At 44.7% G+C, this 19,557-nt stretch overlaps 1 protein-coding gene across 1 annotated transcript; it reads left to right on the top strand.

The window, feature by feature from the left end:
• The first annotated feature begins 668 nt into the window (after positions 1-668).
• LOC134391935 (cysteine-rich venom protein triflin-like) lies at positions 669-12,189 on the top strand. The gene is made up of 7 exons (XM_063115857.1): positions 669-683; positions 2,721-2,834; positions 4,373-4,463; positions 7,722-7,867; positions 9,288-9,382; positions 10,548-10,636; positions 12,047-12,189. Exons 1-7 carry the CDS (start codon positions 669-671, stop codon positions 12,172-12,174), a joined length of 678 nt encoding a protein of 225 aa, XP_062971927.1. The 3' UTR covers positions 12,175-12,189.
• Positions 12,190-19,557: the final 7,368 nt, after the last annotated feature.

Raw genomic sequence — 19,557 nt, 5'->3', positions numbered from 1 at the left:
CAAGTTCAACCGCAGCTTTTAAAGCTCAACTAAAAACTTTTCTTTTTCCTAAAGCTTTTAAAACTTGATGTTGTGCAGACTTCTACTGTTACTTTCTACTGTTAGTTTTACCCTACCCTGTGCCTGCTTACCCTACCCTGTACCTGTTTGCATTCTCTTCCCCTCCTTATTGTTTTACTATGATTTTATTAGATTGTAAGCCTATGCGGCAGGGTCTTGCTATTTACTGTTTTACTCTGTACAGCACCATGTACACTGATGGTGCTATATAAATAAATAAATAAATAAATAAATAATAATAATAATAATAATAATAATGTTTACTGCTCATCTTTTGCCAGCATTTCTAATTCATTCTAATTTCTAAATAAGTCTTTTGATCCAAGATTCTTCCTTTGACCCCACTGCCTTTGGGCTAGTTTTACTATTAACTGCTTAGAATCCAAAGTATTGCCATTAACCTTCACATATCATACGCAAAAAATGAACTGAATGAAAATGTTAGCCCAGGGTGTGTATCGGCTGCAAAAAAGGCAAATGTAACACACGTTTGTTTGGTTTTTTAAAAAAAGGATCCAGTTAGCTTAACATCTATTCTGGGTAAATTGATGGGAAGTTTTATTAAATATAAAATTAGTATGCACATAGAAGGACAAGTCTTGATCAACATGGCTTCTGCAAAGGTAAATCTCACGAACCTTATTTTGTATCCAGAACATGATTGGGTGACTACTGTTCAGCATCATGGCCATTGGTCTGTAGGGATCCACGTGGTTCCGTCCCATCGTCTATGTTGTTTAATATCTACATGAAATCATAGTGGAGGTCATCCAGGCTTTGACATGAGAGGCCATTAATATTCTAATGACAATCAGCTTTATTGCTGTTTGTTACCTGAGACTAAGGAAGTGGTTGACTCTCTTGAATGTTGCCTCAGTTTATTTATTTATTTATTACACTTATATACCGCTCCTATAGCCAGGGCTCTCTGAGCGGTTTACAGAAATTCTAAAATTAAGATAAAAATGAGTATACAAAATTTAAAATTCTAAGACACAGAACATACACACATAAAACATTAAAAACCGTTTAAAAACTAAACATGTGGGTGATTAAGATGTGCCGCCATATGCCTGGGCAAAGAGGAAAGTCTTAACCTGGCGCCGGAAAGATAGCAGCGTTGGCGCCAGGTGAGCCTCGTCAGGGAGATTGTTCCATAGTCTGGGGGCCACCACCGAAAAGGCCCTGTCCCTCATTGCCACACTCCAAGCCTCTCTCAGAGTAGGCACCCGGAGGAGGACCTTAGATGTTGAACGTAGTGACTGGGCATATTCACGTCGGGAGAGGCGTTCCATCAGGTATTGTGGTCCCAAACTGTGTAAGGCTTTATAGGTCAAAACCAGCACCTTGAATTGGGCTTGGAAACATACAGGCAACTGGTGCAAGCGGACTAGAGCAGGTGTTATATGGTTGAAACTTCTGGTTCCCGAAATCAATCTGGCCGCTGCATTTTGCACGAGCTGCAGCTTCCAAACCGCCTTCAAAGGCAGCCCTACGTAGAGTGCATTGCAGTAATCTAACTTGGAGGTTACCAGAGCATGGACAACTGAAGCCAGGTTATCCCTGTCCAGATAGGGGCGTAGCTGGGCCACCAACCGGAGTTTGTAGAAGGCACTCCGTGCCACTGAGGTCACCTGAGCCTCAAGTGACAATGATGGATCTAAAAGAACCCCCAGTTCAATAATGGGTTGCATGAGGGTGAACAAGCTGAGATTAAATCCAGACAAGATGATGGCCATTAGCTAGGGACTAGGATTCATCCTATTTTTGAAAGGATTGTGCTCCTCCTGAAAGCTTAGGAGCGCTCCTTGATCCTATGCTGCCTCTGGAGCATCAAGGGTCACATTTACACAACTGTGATATGAACCTGATCAGTTGTTCAGATCAGCAGGAGAAGGCCTCTTGAAGACACCCCCCTAGCAGAGACCCATATGTTGGGCACATGAGAAAGAGCTTTCTACTGTGTCACTCCCAAACTCTGGAATGCACTCCAGCTATAGCTACGACTGGTCCCCCACTCTCTCTACATTCGGGAAGGGGATCAGCTTGGCTTTTCAATTTGTTTTTCTGGATTTTAATATTGTTGTTGCTGTTGTTTTCATTTTATTATGCTTTTATCTGATTATTATTTTATTTTTTATACACCACCACAATGCATTTCAGAAAGGCAGCACAGAAATACCTTTAAAAATAACACAAATAAATCATTATGGATGTGTCAACAAGTGTGTTGCTTATGAAAAACAAGGAACACTTTTTGTCATCTTTAAATAACAACATTAACGAGGCGAGCATGTCTACCTCAGCCCTAGTAGAAAAGGGTCGCCCCACTCTCTTCTGCTCAGCCCTGCTTGGGTTCGAAAAGTGGTAGTGCTTTGACACCTTTTATCACCCAATAAAGGCAACAGAGCACTCACTTCTTCTCAGTCCCTCATCATGTGGGTAATGTACAAATGGTGAAAGTAACAGAATTCATATGACAAATCTGATTTCAGGTTGAGTTACTTGGTGATTGTACACATGAGATCTCAGGATCCTGTGATAGCTTAATGGGATATTGATATGAATGCTTCCTGTACATGAGGATCATCATAAATGGAAAGAATTAGATTTTTCAAATCAAAGAAATCTCTGGTATAACTTCTTTTTTTAAACTTCAGGACAGGACAAACAGACTGAGTGAAATGGATTCACAAAAACAGAAGGAAATTCTTGACAATCACAATGCCATCAGGAGAGACGTGCAGCCATCCGCCAGCAATATGCTGAAAATGGTTAGAGACAATTCACTGATATTGCTTGCTTGAAAGACTTCTATGTGGTGTTACAGGAAAGCATCACCCAAAAGGGATGCAGCCACCTAGAACATGTACTGCCAGAATCCCAGTCTTCATTTCCTAGACCATTCTCAAGTTTCTTTGATCCTTCAGGCCCCTGCCCAGGGCTCCGGAGGTGAGACCTAAGGAGCCACCCTATGCACATTGAATCGGGCTGCCACACAACTCCTCCACCACCTCCATAAGCTGTCCCCTGTCCTTCCCTGGGCCAGTTGCTGGGGAGTGTGTGGGTCACTGCTTCCTGCTGCTGGTGCATCACTGACCCTTCAATCATGAGCAAACTGGCAGGCAGTGGCAGCTCTTGGGCTCACCCACAGCTGCTAATGGGAGGAGCTGGGGGGAGAGGAAGAGGTGATATCAGTGGGGCTGGTTTACACACTGAACACTGGCTGCTGCTGGGGAGGGGAGGGGGGAGGAGAGGGCTGGGATGGCAAAGGAGGAAGAAGAGGAAGCAGCAGAGGCCTGCCCTGGGCCACTTCTTGATGCCCCACTGATGCTGGTTCTCTCCAGCCTCATTGTTTCCCAGGATGCTGCTTGGTTTAGCTATCTTTGTCAAGGCTGCTTCACACTACCGGCGTATTTCGCCCCTCTTGAGGATCTAGGATGTGACCAAGTTGACCCACGAGAATCAGTTATCTTAAGGAACACACAGCAGCAGCTCAACCAATAACAGCTCTTTGGAATGCCTCTGGGATAGGCAGGGAGCTGTGCCAATCAATGCCACGTATCTCTTATGGCACTGCCATTTGGTTCATTTATCTAAGTATTACATTTATATGCTACCTTTCCATGAGAATTTGCCCAAAGGGACAGTTTATGGATGTAAGAAGCTGTCATATACCAAGTCGGACCATGGGCTCACCTGACTCAATATTGTCTCCTCCAGCTTCTAGACAGGATTCTTTCCCTGACCTTCCATGGCAATGATTGAACCTGGGCCTGTCACCTGTTCTCTCTCACTGAGCTATGGCTATTCCTTTACGTAGAGATTAACTGAACATGGCTGTAACATAGCAAGTCAGTAAATGGCTCTCTTTTTCACACCCACCCACCCGCCCAAATTTCATTGCCTGCCCACCCCTTGCTGGTAGGCTGCCCCTCCACACTGCCAGCCTGTTCTCTACCACCGAGCTTATGTGAATGAAATGGCATCATGCCTTGAGTTGCAAACCAGTGACGTCTCCACCAAATTACATTTTAAGTATGAGTTATTGATGAAACAAGCCAGCTTCATACATAACCCATGATCTGAAGTCGGCTTCTTTCAAATGACACTAACTAGAGTTTGTTGGATTAGGATGAAATGACAAGCTGTGGTTAAAAAGAACAGAATTGAAAGCCTCTGATCTCCTCATGGCCGCTCCAGAGGAGGAGAGAAGAGAGGGTGAGCCTGAGCCTTGCTGTTTATCATGAAGTCTGAAGTGGCCCATTGTAATATTTATTTGTTTGTTTTCTTTTTGTTTTGCTTTGCAAAGACATGGAGTGACAAAGCCAAAGAGAGTGCTGAAAAATGGGCTAAAAAATGTATACCAAAATCCAGTCCAAGTGCAGAGCGAACTGTGGATGGTAAGTGACATAGAACCATAGTAGAGTTGGAAGGGTCCTATAAGGTCATTGAGTCCAACCTCCTGCTGAATGCAGGAATCCACCTTAAAGCATCCCCGACAGATAGCTCTAGGGTGGGAGAGCCCACCAACTCCCTGGGTGATTGGCTCAGAACGTCATGGGGCACTTTGTCAAAACCTTTGCTGAAGGCAAGATATATTATGTCCACAACATTCCCATAGTCCACAAAGGAGGTTACCCAATCAAAGAAAAATATCAATTAGTCTGGCAGGATTTGTTCTTGACAAATCCATGCTGGCTTCTTGTAATCATTGTATTGTTTTCAAGGTGCTTGCAGACTGACTTTTTTATAATCTGCTCCAAAACTTTCCCAGGGATGGATGTCAGACGAACTGGTCTGTAGTTCCCAGGTTCCTCCATTTTGTCCTTCTTGAAAATATTTACCCTCCTCCAGTTGTCTGGCACTTCACCCATCTTTCATGATTTTGCAAAGATAATAGACAGCGGTTCTGAGAGTTTTTCTGCCAGTTCCTTTATTACTCTAGGATGCAGTTCATCGGGCCCTGGAGATTTGAAGTTGTTCAAAGAAATTAGGTGTTCCTTGACCATTTGTTTATCAATCTCAAACTGCAATCCTGCCCCTTCACCTTGTACTTCATTTTTTCCAGGGGGGCCATAGACCCGCCTTTGGGAGAAAATTGAGTCCTTAGCTAGACCTAAGGTTTATCCCAGGATCCTCCCGGGGTCGTCCCTGCCTGCTCCCGGGATATCCTGTGTGTCATTTACATGAACAGGGATGACCCTGGGACAAACCCGGGATAAACCTTAGGTCTAGCTAAGGCCTCAGCCAAAGAAGGAATTGAGCACTTTGGCCTTTTCTTTGCTATCCTCATTGAGTAGTTGAACCACTATTTCTTTCCTCTGTCTTTTACGATACATGTACCTGAAGAAAGCTTTTTAGCATCCCTCACTAGCCTCAGCTCATTCTCAGTGGGCTTTATGAGCTGTGGGAACCCTTCAGTAACATCTCTAATCTGTCCTCCATGGAGACTTCATACGTGGCAAGTCCATGAGTATTTGCGACATACTTGAGTTTCAATCCTAAGCAGCAGGGAGTCTCCCACAATGACTACTCTTCTCTTCTTGTTGTTGTAGGCCTTAGTGTGGTTGCCTCTTCTCGACTGACCTTCTGCCTCTTGCTTATTGCTGCATGGGGTTTGCTATAATTCTTCCTCTGCAGACTTTCCTCCAGTCTCATCCTCCAATCCCTGAAAGCAGTTACTTAGCTCTAGTGGTTCCATTGGTGCAGAGTGTCTTCTAGTTCTGCTCCTGTCACCCTTTTCCAGGGAGTTTCCTCTTCTTCAGCTTTCCTCACCTCAGCATTCCCCGCTTCTGCTTCAACTTGCTGTTGCTCTTCCACCTCCTGCACTTCTTTGTTGGTGCAGTTCCACCGTTCTGTCCAAGAACACTTCATCTTCTCTTATTCCTTGGAGGGTGGAAACTTGCCGCACAAGTACACTCACTTTTTCTTCCAATTGTACAACCAGCCTGCACTTGTTGCATGCGTACACCATGCTGATCTTAGGCAGGAAAACAAACATTGCACACACTTTGCAGGTCACCACCACTGGAGAGTCCTTTCCGTCCATAGTCTGGATTTACTTTTCGTTTCTGCCTTCCTGATTGTATTGGAATAGCCTGTGCTTTGTCCTGTTCTCCCTGAAAGATAACAATAGAGTCTCCTACAAGGACACAATTTTCTGTTAGGGACCTCCCCCTAGATCTCCTGTTTGCTCACTCTGCTCTCTCTCTCTCTCTCTCTCTCTCTCTCTCTCTCTCTCTCTCTCTCTCTCTCTGGGAACCCACTTCCTTAGGTAGCTTCTAGCCTAGCTGGGGCAGCTTCCTCTGCTCTGCTCTGCTCTGGGTCAGGAAACTGTTTCATTCATCATGCAGCAAAACCCAGGACAGTAGCCAGGTAGATTAGGAGTGGGGGTGGGGGCATGATGAGAAGAAAAAATGCCCGAAGGGCAAGAGGGGACATGTCCTCACCCTCCAGCATTTGCTAAAAAAAAAAAAAAACCAGAATATTTTATTGACTTTTTTCCATTAAAATAAAATATCTTTGGGAAGGATATAACAACTAGTTTATTGAGAAAGTAACCAGCTTCCCATAATCTGCCCAATTACTACAAAAGCTTTAGGATGATTGGGAACACTTTGGTATTTCACACTTACTATTTTCCAGTTTTATTAACATTTTTTACAGTATTTAATCAAATATACAACTATACTTACATATTAAGCTATGTCAATTCTGATGGATATTCATGGTGGGAATCTACACTGGTGTTATTCTAACGCTTTGAATGGGTTACTGTGACGCATAGCGTCATGTGACCCTGGGTCTCCAACGTTGTAAATGAGTCATATTTACAGGTTCTGTTTCTTAGTTCCAGCATGGCTGCAGATTCATGTGCCTTGTCCTACCGGTAATTCTCCTCTCCCAACCCAGAGCTGCTGAGTTTGTTCCGCCCACTTCCTGTTCTCCTTCCTTCACCCCGTTTGCTATCTTATCTGCTACAGCAGATAAATCACACCAGCGTTAAACTGTGCAATCACTGACAATTGCATGCAAAGGACTCGAAGTTTTCCACCTTAGAATCTGCTTTTATTGTGAAGTACTCCCATGCATCCTGCCTTAAAATTTGAATCAAATTGGGTCATCGGTTGATTTTTTATAATTTTTTAAAAAACATTTCCCCCCCTTTGCAAAGGAGCTGTAGCTCCCTGCAGGAAAATTAACAAGGGTCCAAAGCCCAAAACTCATGACCAATGGGGCTTAAATGCGGCTGCTGCTAAAACTTTTCAATTTGGTCTCCCATCCAAATTCTCACCAGACCCGACCCTGCTTAGCTTCAGCAAAATGGCTGGTTCTTGTGCATTCAGGCAATTCCCTGAGACTTATGCTAAGATGTTTTGGGAGGGAAGGATTTGTGTGTGCACTTATGACTTGCCCTGCACTGCTAGCTAGGAATGAGGCAGGCAGTGGGCGGAGCAAACCCAGCAATGAAAGGATTTAACAATGAGCCCTGCAGTAACGTTACAGCTACAGAGAACCGATACAGAGAACCACGTTAGAAAGGGACACTAGCAACGGTATAAGACTAGTGTAGATCCGGCCATGGACAATTTTCATTAAGCTGCTATAAGATTTGGAGCATACGCTCTTAGACATCACCATATGTCTTCCTATTGCAGGTGTCATCTGTAGTGACAATATTTTGCAATCGACTTATTCTGCCTCCTGGTCGGAGGTAATCCAAGTGTGGCAGAGTAAAAAATCTAACTTCGAGTATGGTCTTGGGGCAATTAATGCCAAAAGAGATGTTTATAGTTACACCCAGGTATGAACATAAAGTGCCTAGCACGTAGTACAATATTTTGAGAATAAAATGAATAAATGATGGAAATAATGTACAGAATACTTGCTTTTTATGCTATTTATGCAGGTCTTCTATTTTCTGAAAGCTTTGTAATATAAATTTATCCCAGGGAAGCAGTTGCTTAATAATTTGAGCATCAAAACAAACAAACAAACAAACACTAGCAAGAGCTAAACAATGTAGCTGAAAAAAATACAAAATATCTTTTTCCTCCCCCTTCCTGAAATAGTTTCAAGACCATGTTTGAGTAACTTGCTAAATTTTTTGAGGATCATATTATTAAGCAACTGCTTACCTAGGATGAACATACTTTAAAGTTGCATGGATGGATTTATTCAGCCCTCCAATTAAAATATGAATAAATCTCCAGGGTTTAGACCAAGTGTTCTTGCAGGCCACTAATGAAGACTGTTGTCAAAAATGTGTTTGGTCTACTGTGGTATATACTGTGGTATAACTTTCAGATTTTATCTACTCTGGTTTTAATCTTTTATATTTAAAAGATTAAATATGTCATCTATATTTATTTGCATTAAACAGTTTTGTTCAGAGACGTACACTTTTTCTTAACTTTGGCTTTTGTAGACAATACAAACTGTACTGTGCTCTGTTGTTTTTCTGAACCAGACTCCCTTTCTAGAGTGGGAAAGGCAGGCAGGGAAAGGGGGTCTCACAGTTTGGTCCTCTGCGGCCAAGACTTCCCAGGGGCCTTGGCCATGCAGCTGCCAAATGACCCCCATCCCTCCTCTCAACTCTGGAAGAGAGCTGGTCTCTTGTTCTGCTCACCAGAGGTTAGTGTTTACGCTTGCTCTGTTGAGTGTGATGAGCAGATTTGTCAGAGTCTGGCTAGTGGGATAACAGGGATGGGGCAAATTTCCACCGGATCTAGATTCAGACCAGAACCAAAGGTTCTGGCTGCTGTGGAAGTATTTCCAAAACAGAACCCAGAATGCATTCCCCCCCCCCCCGCCCGGTGATTCTGGGCTTACTCCAGAAATAGCTCCAGAAATGTAACACTGCTGAGGATGTTCTACCTCACATTTCCAGAGGCCTCTCAGAGATGTTGCCCATCTCCCAGCATGTTAGAACCCCCACAGCGAATGAGGCAAATAACACAAAGTATGAATGTGAGGAGTACAAACACCACACAGTATTTCACTTGCCAGGAAGCAAGGATTGTCACACGGCATGGATGAAACAGACCACAGCATTGAATAAAATCTGTAATATATGCGCCATGAAGACGCTTGCTTCTCGGAGGCTGACTGAACTACACATACATCATTTTGCTTAAATAATTTTCCTGACTATGATGGTCTATTATAAAGACTTGAACTCCGTGCTAAAACTATTTTTAATGTTTTTAATCTTATGTTCATAGCTCATTTGGTATAAATCACACGAAGTAGGATGCGCACTTGCCTACTGCCCACAAAATGCCTTCCCTTTCTTGTTTGTCTGCCATTACTGCCCTGCGTAAGTATTTTTCTGAACAAGATGTTCTTACATGTTCTTAATGTTCTTCACATGTTCACTATGACCTGCTGAGAGAACATATCACAAATATCCCCTTTTGGGGCAAGGTGCTTGAGCGTGTGGTGGCTGGGCAGCTTCAGACATTTCTGGAGGAAACAGATTATCTGGACCCATTTCAGTCTGGTTTCAGGCCAGGGTTCAGCACTGAAACAGCCTTGGCTGCTCTGACTGATGACCTACTCCGGGGGAAAGACAGGGGGAGTGCTATCCTGTAGATCTTTCTGGATCTCTCAGCAGATTATTATTATTATTATTATTATTATTATTATTATTATTATTATTATTATTATTTTATTTATTTGTTACCCGCTTCTCCCTCTGGATCGAGGTGGGGTACAACACTAATAAAAACACCACACCATAAAATAAAATCACATCTTTCAGGAGAGGAGAGTTTAAGTTTCCTTCCCCCACCAATTTTGTCCTGAAATACAACTAATTCAAATGTTTAAAACCAGTGCCATTGATCATGGTAACTTACTGGAGCAGCTCTGTGAGATGGGAGCAGGAGGCACAGTGTTACAGTGGTTCCGCTCCAACTTGCAGGGTCGATTCCAAAGAGTGGTATTGGGGGATTCCTTTTCAATCCCATGGCTATTAAGCTGTGGGGTGCCACAGGGTTCTATTCTATTATTATTATTATTATTATTATTATTATTATTATTTATAATATTTATTTATTTGTATCCCGCCTTTTGCCCAATGCTGGGCCTCAAGGCGGCCTAGATATTCTATCCCCCAACTGCTTTAAAAAATGTTTTTAATGTTTTAATTCATGGAAGTCTCCCTGGATCTGATGAAGCTTTCTCTCACATGCTAGTTTCCTACATTCAGCTCCCCACCTGAAACTTAAGTGGTGTAGTCCACAACCCAAGCCCCTCAGTTGGTGTCATGGGTAAACTTTGCTAAATTATACACCTGAAAACAATTTCCTGCAAATGATGTGTCGCCTTTCTAAAACAATAATTAGAAAGTTTTCATTCACTAGATCAAAATAATCAGTAGCTTGATCACAATGATCTAGCTAAGTAAACTATCAAGGTCCATTTGCATGATATCTTACTTCCTTTGATGACAAATATATTGCACTGCTCTGTGATTTTAGGGGGAACATTGTAGAAAAGGTGCAAACACCCTATGACGAAGGTCCACCATGTGAAGCCTGCCCCAACAACTGCGAGGATAAACTTTGTAGTAAGTTCTGATTATTATTATTATTATTTACATTTTTATACTGCCCAACAGCCAAAGCTTCCTGGGCTGTTCACAAAAACTAAAATCATTCAAAGTATAAAACAAACAGTATAAAAACTTGATATAAAATACACATTAAAAACGGATTAAAATATACCATAAATGATTAAAACATCTTTAAAATATTCTAAAATTTCACTGGATAGGCGTGCCGGAATAGATCAGTCTTTATTGCTTTCTTAAATTCTAAAAGACCGTCAAGTTGATGAATTTCCTCCGGCAGGCTGGGAGCAGTAGAAGAGAAGGCCCTCTGGGTAACAGTTGTTAATCTAGTTTGTACTAGCTGAAGTAGATTCTTCCAAGAGGACCTAAGTGTGTGGGGCGGATTGTACGGGAGACGGCGATCCTGCAGGTAGCCTGGACCCAAACCATGTAGGGCTTTAAAGGTAATAATCAACACTTTGTACTTTGCCTGGAGACTAATCGGCAGCCAGTGAAGAGATTTTAAAACTGGTGTAATGTGGTCACCCCTAGGTGTACCAGTGACCAGCCTGGCTGCCATATTTTGGACTAATTGAAGTTTTTGGACTAGGCACAGAGGTAGCCCCATGTAGAGCGCATTGCAGAAGTTGAGCCTAAAAGTTACCAGCGCATGCACGACCGTCTTTAGGTCTTCCAATTCTAGTAAGGGGCGCAGCTGGCGTATCAATCGAAGCTGATAGTAGGCACTCCTGGCCGTCGCATCTATCTGGGCTCTCATTTGGAGCGATGGATCTAGAAGCACCCCCAAGCTGCAAACACAGTCTTTCAGGGGGAGTGTAAGCCCATCCAGAACCGGTTGACACACCTCCAAACCCAGGTTGATGACACGAAGCAACTCCTCCAGGGATTAACCATCAGTGATAGATGGACAGTAAGTCTTCCTAGAATACCTTGCAAAGCTAGTTAAGGGATCATCCCTGTTATAAGCCATCTACAGCTACATTGTGGTTTCAGTCTGTGAGCTTCCCTGTTAAGCAAAGCCTCTTAGATGGATTTTAATAATCAGGCAGAACATTGTGAGCAACAACATTCCCTAAAGTAGACCAATATAGTTGAGCCATGACCAGATGTGGGACCTATGATTTGTACTGACTGATAAATAGCCCATGCTATTCTGCATCAGCAATAGCTTTTGAATTCTTTCAAAGATGGCTCCACTTAAAATGTGTTTCAGAAATAAATCTAAACTTTTAAGGAGACACCTATGGCAAGGTTCCTGACCTCCAGGGCAGAAGAGCCAGAAGGAGGCCAACAAATATTTTGAATGCAAGGCTGAAATAACACACTTTACAAACAAGCAGGGGGTGTAATGAAGTGCTGTCTTTCACTCATGCACAGCTAACTTGGCTTTGGTTTGATTCCTTTCAGCCAACCCGTGCATATATGTGGATATGAAGATGGACTGCCCAACTCTGATATCACTGTTCAGTTGTGAAGAGCCAGCATTTGGACCAAAATGCCAAGCCACCTGTAAGTGCAAAGCAGAAATTAAATAATATACAGAGTAACATCACAAGATCCATCTTGAGATAGTTGCTTTTAACTAAACTGGATGGAAATTCGGCCTATAATGGAACATCCCAATTTTTTCTTTGTTAGAATGTTGTATTTCTAATCACTGTGTATCAAACATTTAATATTGCAAAGTATTCACAAATTTACCCCCCCCACACACACACATTTTAACTTCACCTTAGATTTCTGTTTTGCACAAAATAGTAATTGAGATGTATTCTGTGCTACGTCAATACTAAATATTCTTTACTAAATTGATACTAACTTTATAACTGCTTCAAGTTGTGCATGAAACAGTTTGTACTTATTAACTCATATGTTCCTCTCTGCAGTTACAAGCATAGCATTCCCATTGCTTTTTTTTAAAAAAAATTAGGAAATAGCTGCAGGAAAACGGAATATACTATTTTAAATGCATTAAATGTCATTTGTTTGCCTCAGAGCCTTTCGTTGATTGTAAAAGTGCAAGTGCAAAAGGAATGCATTCATTCTTAATTCTCTTCCATTTGATAAAAAAAAAAGAACCAACCATGGTTACTATTCTGCAGTTACTTAAGGGACTCACATGCAACCTTTTAGTCGGTTTGCTAGGATCCCCAATGAAAAACTCACTGGATTCCTTGGTCACTCATCCAGATCATAGATTCCCCACACCACTTGCTAATACATGGTGACTACAGGGGCAAAACCTAAGGCAAGAAGTGGCTACCCTAAGGCAGTCACCCACTGGACGAGGGGGCTGCAGGAGAAGCCGTGGAGAGAAGGGGTTGAATCATAGAATAGCAGAGTTGGAAGGGACCTACAAGGCCATCGAGTCCAACCCCCTGCTCAATGCAGGAATCCACCCTAAAGCATCCCTGACAGATGGTTGTCCAGCTGCCTCTTGAAGGCCTCTAGTGTGGGAGAGCCCACAACCTCCCTAGGTAACTGGTTCCATTGTCATACTGCTCTAACAGTCAGGAAGTTTTTCCTGATGTCCAGCTGGAATCTGGCTTCCTTTAACTTGAGCCCGTTATTCCATGTCCTGCACTCTGGGAGGATCAAGAAAAGATTCTGGCCCTCCTGTGTGTGACAACCTTTTAAGTATTTGAAGAGTGCTCTCATCTCCCCGCAATCTTCTCTTCTCCAGGCTAAACATGCCCAGTTCTTTCAGTCTCTCTTCATAGGGCTTTGTTTCCAGAACCCCTGATCATCCTGAGAGCAGCTGAAGTTCCTTCTTCAGCAGCAAAGCCTGCTTTATGGGTACTGTCTTGCTGGAAAGCAAAGTGTTGATTGCAAAATGGCAGAGGCCACAGAAAAAAGCAGACCAGCAGAATGAAAGCTGGTGCTGCTCACTCCGGAGTGGACAAGCATAGAATTCAGCTGTGCTTTTCATGTTTGGTGGGGAAATGTCCAAATGGGTAAGAATGAGATCTGGCCTGCCCGTTTTGCTTTTGTCTGTCCTTGGCCCCGCCCTGTGCCCTTGGCCCCACCCACTGAGGGCATGTGGCCAGTGAGGCCCTTCCCAAATGGGGATTCCCCCGCCCCTCCCCGGCTCAAATAGGTCCAGGAGTGCCTGGCCTCCCCCATGAATTCATGCAGCCGATCTTAGACTGCTGGTCATATTGCCCAGAATGGGAGGAGCGCCATAGCAGGCCTTTTTATAGTGGAAGTGCCGATATTATCGAATGTTATCGTTGGAAGGGACCTCGTAGATCATCTAGTCCACCCCGGAAAACGCAGCTGCAGCATCCCTCTCAGGCTGCCATTGAGCCGCACTTGAATACCTCCAGCGAAGGAGAACCCAGCCCTCCCAATGCAGTCCGTTCCATGGCTGAGCAGCTTTCATTGTTAGGAAATTTCTCCTAATGTTAAGCTGAAACTTGCTGCCCTGCAATTTCCACCCATGGGTTCCCGTCCTGCCCTCAGGAGCAACAGAGAACAGGTCCGCTCCATCTTCTGCATGCCAGCCTTTCAGATATTTGAGCACCACTATCATGTCTCCCCTTCACCTTCTCTTCTCCAAGCTAAACATGCCCAGCTCTCTCAACCCTTCCTTGTAGGACTTGGTTTCCAGGCTCCTCACCATCCTGGTTGCTCTTCTCTGGACACACTCCAGCATGTTAATGTCCTTCTTAAAATGGGGCACCCAGAGCAGAACTCCACATGTGGTCTGACTAATGCCGAATAGAGCAGGACGAGTACTTCTCATGATCTGGATACGACGCTCCTGTTGATGCAGCCCAGGATAGCGTTAGCTTTCCTAGGGGCGGCATCACACTGCTTGCGCATGTTTAGCTTGTGACCCATGGAGACACCAAGGTGCTTTTCACGTCTTTTGCTGCCAAGCCAGATCGCCCCCATCCTATACTTGTGTCTTCAATTTTGTGTACATAAATGCAAGACTTTACATGCATCCCTGTTGAAACCCATCTTGTTAGATTCGGTCAAGGGTTCCTTTTGAATCTTGATCTTTTCTGTGGTGTTGACTGTCCCTCCTAGCTTCATGTCAACCCTTTGATGCCTTCATCCAAGACATTCCTAAAAGCTGGATGTCACAAAGCCTGGGACAGAGTCCTGCCACACTCCACGTGAGACCTAACTCCAGGAGGATGAAGAGCCATCAATTAGCACTTGCAGAATATGGTTGCTCAACCAGGGGGCTGTGTCTATACACAGGGAAAGCCCCGCAGTGGCTTGTGGATCTGTGCTGTATCGGTTAGATGATGCAGGCGCAGCTTCGCAGCCACCATGGAGCATCCCGTGATACTGTGTTTTGAAAAACTCAGGGATTTAACCCTGACTTTTTCAAATGGAGCAATGTCAATCTGGCACTTCCACTCTCTGACATTGCACTACGGCTAATCTAGGGTCAACCCAGGGGCATTGCCTGGTGGAAGGCAACTGGCAATGGGTCACCTTCCACCAGGAAGAGGGTGGGGGAGTCTCTTGCTCCCTGGACAGCTGCCCAGCAGCCCTGCACTTCCACCTTGGCGTCAGGATTACTTGAAGCCACCTTGAGAGAGGGAAAGTGCGGGGTTTGAGAGGGAGACTGTGCCAAACTGGCACCTTGGAAGCAGTCCCCAGCTGTGGATCCAGCTTTTGTCCAACCCAGGTTTTACTATCTTGTCAAAAAGGATGTCCTTGGGGAAACCTGGTCAAATGCTTTGCTGAAATCAAGGTATTCTATCCCCAACACGTTCCCATGATCTACTAAACTAGTAACTGTGTCAAGATAAGGTTGGTCTGGCATGACTAATTCCTGACAAATGCATGCCGACTCCTAGTAAACAATGAATTATTTTCTAGATGTTCACAGACAGACCCCTTAATCATCTGTTTGAGGATTTTGCCCAATACTGACATCAAACTGACTGGTCTATAGTTTCCTGGATCTTCCCTTTCCCCCTTCTTGAAGATTGGGACAACATTTGTCCATCTCCAGCCTTCCAACATCTCACTTATTCTCCAGGAATTTCAAAGATTACAGACAGCAGTTCTGAAATAACATCTGCAAACTCCTTCAGCACCTGGGGAAGTAATTCATTTAGCCCTTAAGATTTGAAATCAGTGTTCTCTGACCATATTCATACTTATTCTGGGCTGCAAATTCTCCTTCTGGGAGAAAACCGAGGCAAAATATTTTATTTATTTATTACATTGTGTGGTGCAGAGTGGTAAGCGGCAGTTACTGCAGCCGAAACTCTCCCCACGGCCTGAGTTTGATCCCAGTGGAAGCTGGTTCTCAGGCAGCCGGCTCAGGTCGACTCAGCCTTCCTTCCTCTGAGGTCGGTAAAATGAGTACCCAGCTAGCTGGGGGAAAGGTAACTGCGACTGGGGAAGGCAATGGCAAACCACCCCGCTAAAAAGTCTGCCAAGAAAACGTCAGCGAAAGCAGGTGTCCCTCTAGGAGTCAGCAATGACTCAAGTGCTTGCACGAGAGGTTCCTTTCCTTCCTTTCCATACTATCCAAAAGACAAAACTCTCTGGGTGGTCCACAACAATTGACACCATAAAATACAGCATGATAAGTCATAATATATCGCTTTAAAACTACAGAACAAAACCAATAAAATAAAATAAAATAAAAACAAAATCTCTCAATCACCTGTTAACAAGGCACCATCTTCCCTGAGTAGAGAACCTGCCCCTTCCTTGACAAAGGAGCCCATTTTGTGCATGGTGGTGTCTCATTCTTCAGTTGGCCCAGGGTAACCACCCATGGGAAGAACCTGGTACCTGATGGGTAGTTGCAGTCATGGGCATTTTCCTAGCAAGGCACACCTGGGGCTTGTGCCTGGACCTCCTGAAATGACCCAATGCCATCACCTGTCTCAATACAAGGTTGCCTCTCCCCTCTGTGTTTATCAGCCTTGGAGACGTTATGATTCATTCCCTTGGCAGACCAATAGTGGGCGTAGGATGAAAGCACAAGCCCTTTAAGCTATAGGAGACATGGCCACGTTTCCTTCCTTCTCATTATTTTCTATCTCTGCCTTCCTTTCTACTCTTACATGTCCAACTTGCTTGGAGTGAAAGTTTGCAGAGCGAAGGGGAAAGGATAGGAAGTGTTACATGTGGAATGCTGGTAGTTCATACATTACCTGACTTTTCTGCCCTAAACGAAAGAAGTGCAGCAAGTTCACCACAGCAAAGGATTTAATCGGTCTCCACAAGCTTCTCCCCCACCCCTTGACCTAACTGCAGGCAGCGGATTATAGACCAAAAGAAGGGTTAGGGCTAAACAACGGCGTCATGTTTCAGGAAGCGCCGGGGAGGCTGCATGCGGAGAGCCTCGTGGGACTGCCTGGGGAACATAGGGAGCCGCCTTATAGAGTGAGCCTAGAGCACTGACCTGTCTAGCCCAGTATTGTCAACACTGACTGGCAGTGGTGGCTCTCCAGAGTTACGGGCAGGAGTTTTCCCAGCTCTACCTGGAGATACCAGGGACTGAATCTGAGACTTTCTGTATGCAAATCATGTACTTCACCACTCCTCCACAATAGGGCTTTTTAAATAAGTTTTACTATTTTAAAAGCAGCAGCAGCAGCAGCAGCCCTCAGCCACTTCCCCCCACCCATGAAGTTATTTAAGGTATGTACAACCCTCACACACCCTCCACGCCCGCCCACTAATTACCCTAAAGTGCTTCCTCTCTGGAAAGAGTAGGGTTCCCCCCTCCCCCAGTAGTGATCACAAAACTTCTCCTTTCAAGGCAGTAGGGACCGCACCATTACACAATGATGTGTTCACCACTGCCTTGATCCATCCATTCAGTCACCCCACAGCTAGCTTGAATTAGCCATGATGGCAAGAGTTGTCATGGTGGGTCAAACAGAGGCAAGCGTCTTGTCCACATCCTCAGGCCCAGAACCTGAAATTGATTCCACGAAACAGGATAAGACGATGCACAGGACACCTCAACTGCATCAATAGCAGCATCTGAGTCAGCATGAATTGTCTTGCAAACTCATCACAGTGGGCCTCTGAGGGTTCCAGAATTGGATTCACTGGGTTCGATGTAAGCAACCCCATAATCACTCAGAAAAGCTCAGCTGGTTGGCTACTCAAAGATGCAAAGGAAGTGGGAAAGTAAACCTTCTTTGCTGCCTTCACCGTCATGCAGTAGGTGCAATTATACACTCTTAAGCATGCTCAATGACCTTCCTGATGAGTCTTATGCTCCAGCAGTCTTCTGACTTGTTTAATTGTCTGGAGCGCTCAGGTAAACCAGGGAGCCTTCCAAGTTCTTTAATGCCGAAGAAGGTGAACTGGAGCATTGATGTCAATGGCCCATCACACCTCGTCATTCCACAGTGCAACAAGGGCCTCGATGAATTGCTGGCTCTGAAAAATCCCCCAGAGCATTCAGGAATCACTTAGATTCCGTAAGTGGACCATCTTAATGGGCTCCCCACCCCTGGAGGGATGGACCGGCACTGTGAGACCAAATTTCACCAGGAGGGAATCTACACAGCGTACTGAGGACGCTTGCATGCGCCCCCAAAACGATCGTGTAGAGTCTCCTCTGCCTCTTCCTCCGTCTCTAATGGGCAGAATCTACACGATCGTTTTGGGGGCACACTGGGGGCGCATGCAAGCGTCCTCAGTACGCTGTGTAGATTCCCTCTAGGAAGTGGTCTGACCATGGCCGGATCTACACACATATATAAAACGTCATTTTTTGAGTCATTAAACATATTGTTTTATTATGATTTTATACGTCCCTGGGCACATGTATTTATTAAAACATTTCTTACCGTTGTGTTGTCCGTAGATATGCGCTGATCTGGGCCACACAATGTATTTTTAATAGTTTTTTCCTCAAATCCCCATCTGCAGTTTGTACCTCCCACTTCCTGTTTTCTTCCATTGCCCCTCCTTCGAGAGGGAGGGAGGGACGGAGGGATCCTCCAGCAGGGTTAGGGGATAACTTTCAAGTAAATCCCATTGATTTCAACTGTTTACATCACATGCCGGCTTCCCTTTGAGGAAAGCCCATTGAACAGAGAGAGTCTTACTTCGGAGTAAACACATATTGAACAATGCCCATACACATGCAGGGAGCCTCCAGCAGAGTTAGGGGATTTACTGTAAAGCAAATCCCATTGATTTCAACCGTTTACATCACATGCAGATCATGGAAAGGGGGAGGGAAGTTGTGGCTGCAAGGAGGAACACAAGGCGAGAAAGAGTTAAAACGGCTGCTACTTTGGGCGGGAAACGCAGGAAACACCCCCGAGGAAGGTGATTGGCTAAGGGAAAGCATTTGAAAATAATAGTATGTTTTAAGGACACAATCAGCCACATTACAGAAAATACAACTACTTCTATGGGTATGATCAGAAAATATAACGACAGGAACAATAAGTGATAAAACGATAAAAAACCAAGGGCGTTGCTAGACCTGCCGGGATAAGCCAGCAGGGAGGCGGGGCGATGGCGCGCTGACGTTAGCGTGCGCCGCCCGGGCTTCCAGACGTGAGACGCGCAGGGACATCGGGATCCCTGCAGCATCCGCTATTTTTTTTTAAGTTTAAAGGGGCCATGTGCAGCCGGAAGACTCTGGAGAAGGTAAGCCGTTTTTATTTACTTAACCCCCCCATCCGGTCCTGATCCCTTCCCATGCCTTCTCCCTCCGTGTGTCCCATGTCGTCTGTGCTCCCTTCTCCCTCCGTGTGTCCCCCACCCCCGGCCGATCGGCACAGCGCTGAGTGCTGTGCCCAGTCCGCGGCTTTTTGCAGCTACTCGCGAGTAAGCGAGTAGCCGCAAAAAGCCACGGAAGTCTCTAGACGTTCTGCAGCTCCGGCCTGAGGCCGGAGCTGCAGAAAAGGCGCGCCATAAGCGACTTCGCTTATGGTGCGTTAGAGGAGGCTTCAGTGCGA

This window comes from Elgaria multicarinata, chromosome 2 (assembly GCF_023053635.1).
Source record: "Elgaria multicarinata webbii isolate HBS135686 ecotype San Diego chromosome 2, rElgMul1.1.pri, whole genome shotgun sequence".
In the NCBI taxonomy this organism is placed as follows: Eukaryota; Metazoa; Chordata; class Lepidosauria; order Squamata; family Anguidae; genus Elgaria; species Elgaria multicarinata.
This window is presented reverse-complemented; position numbering and strand designations above follow the sequence as displayed.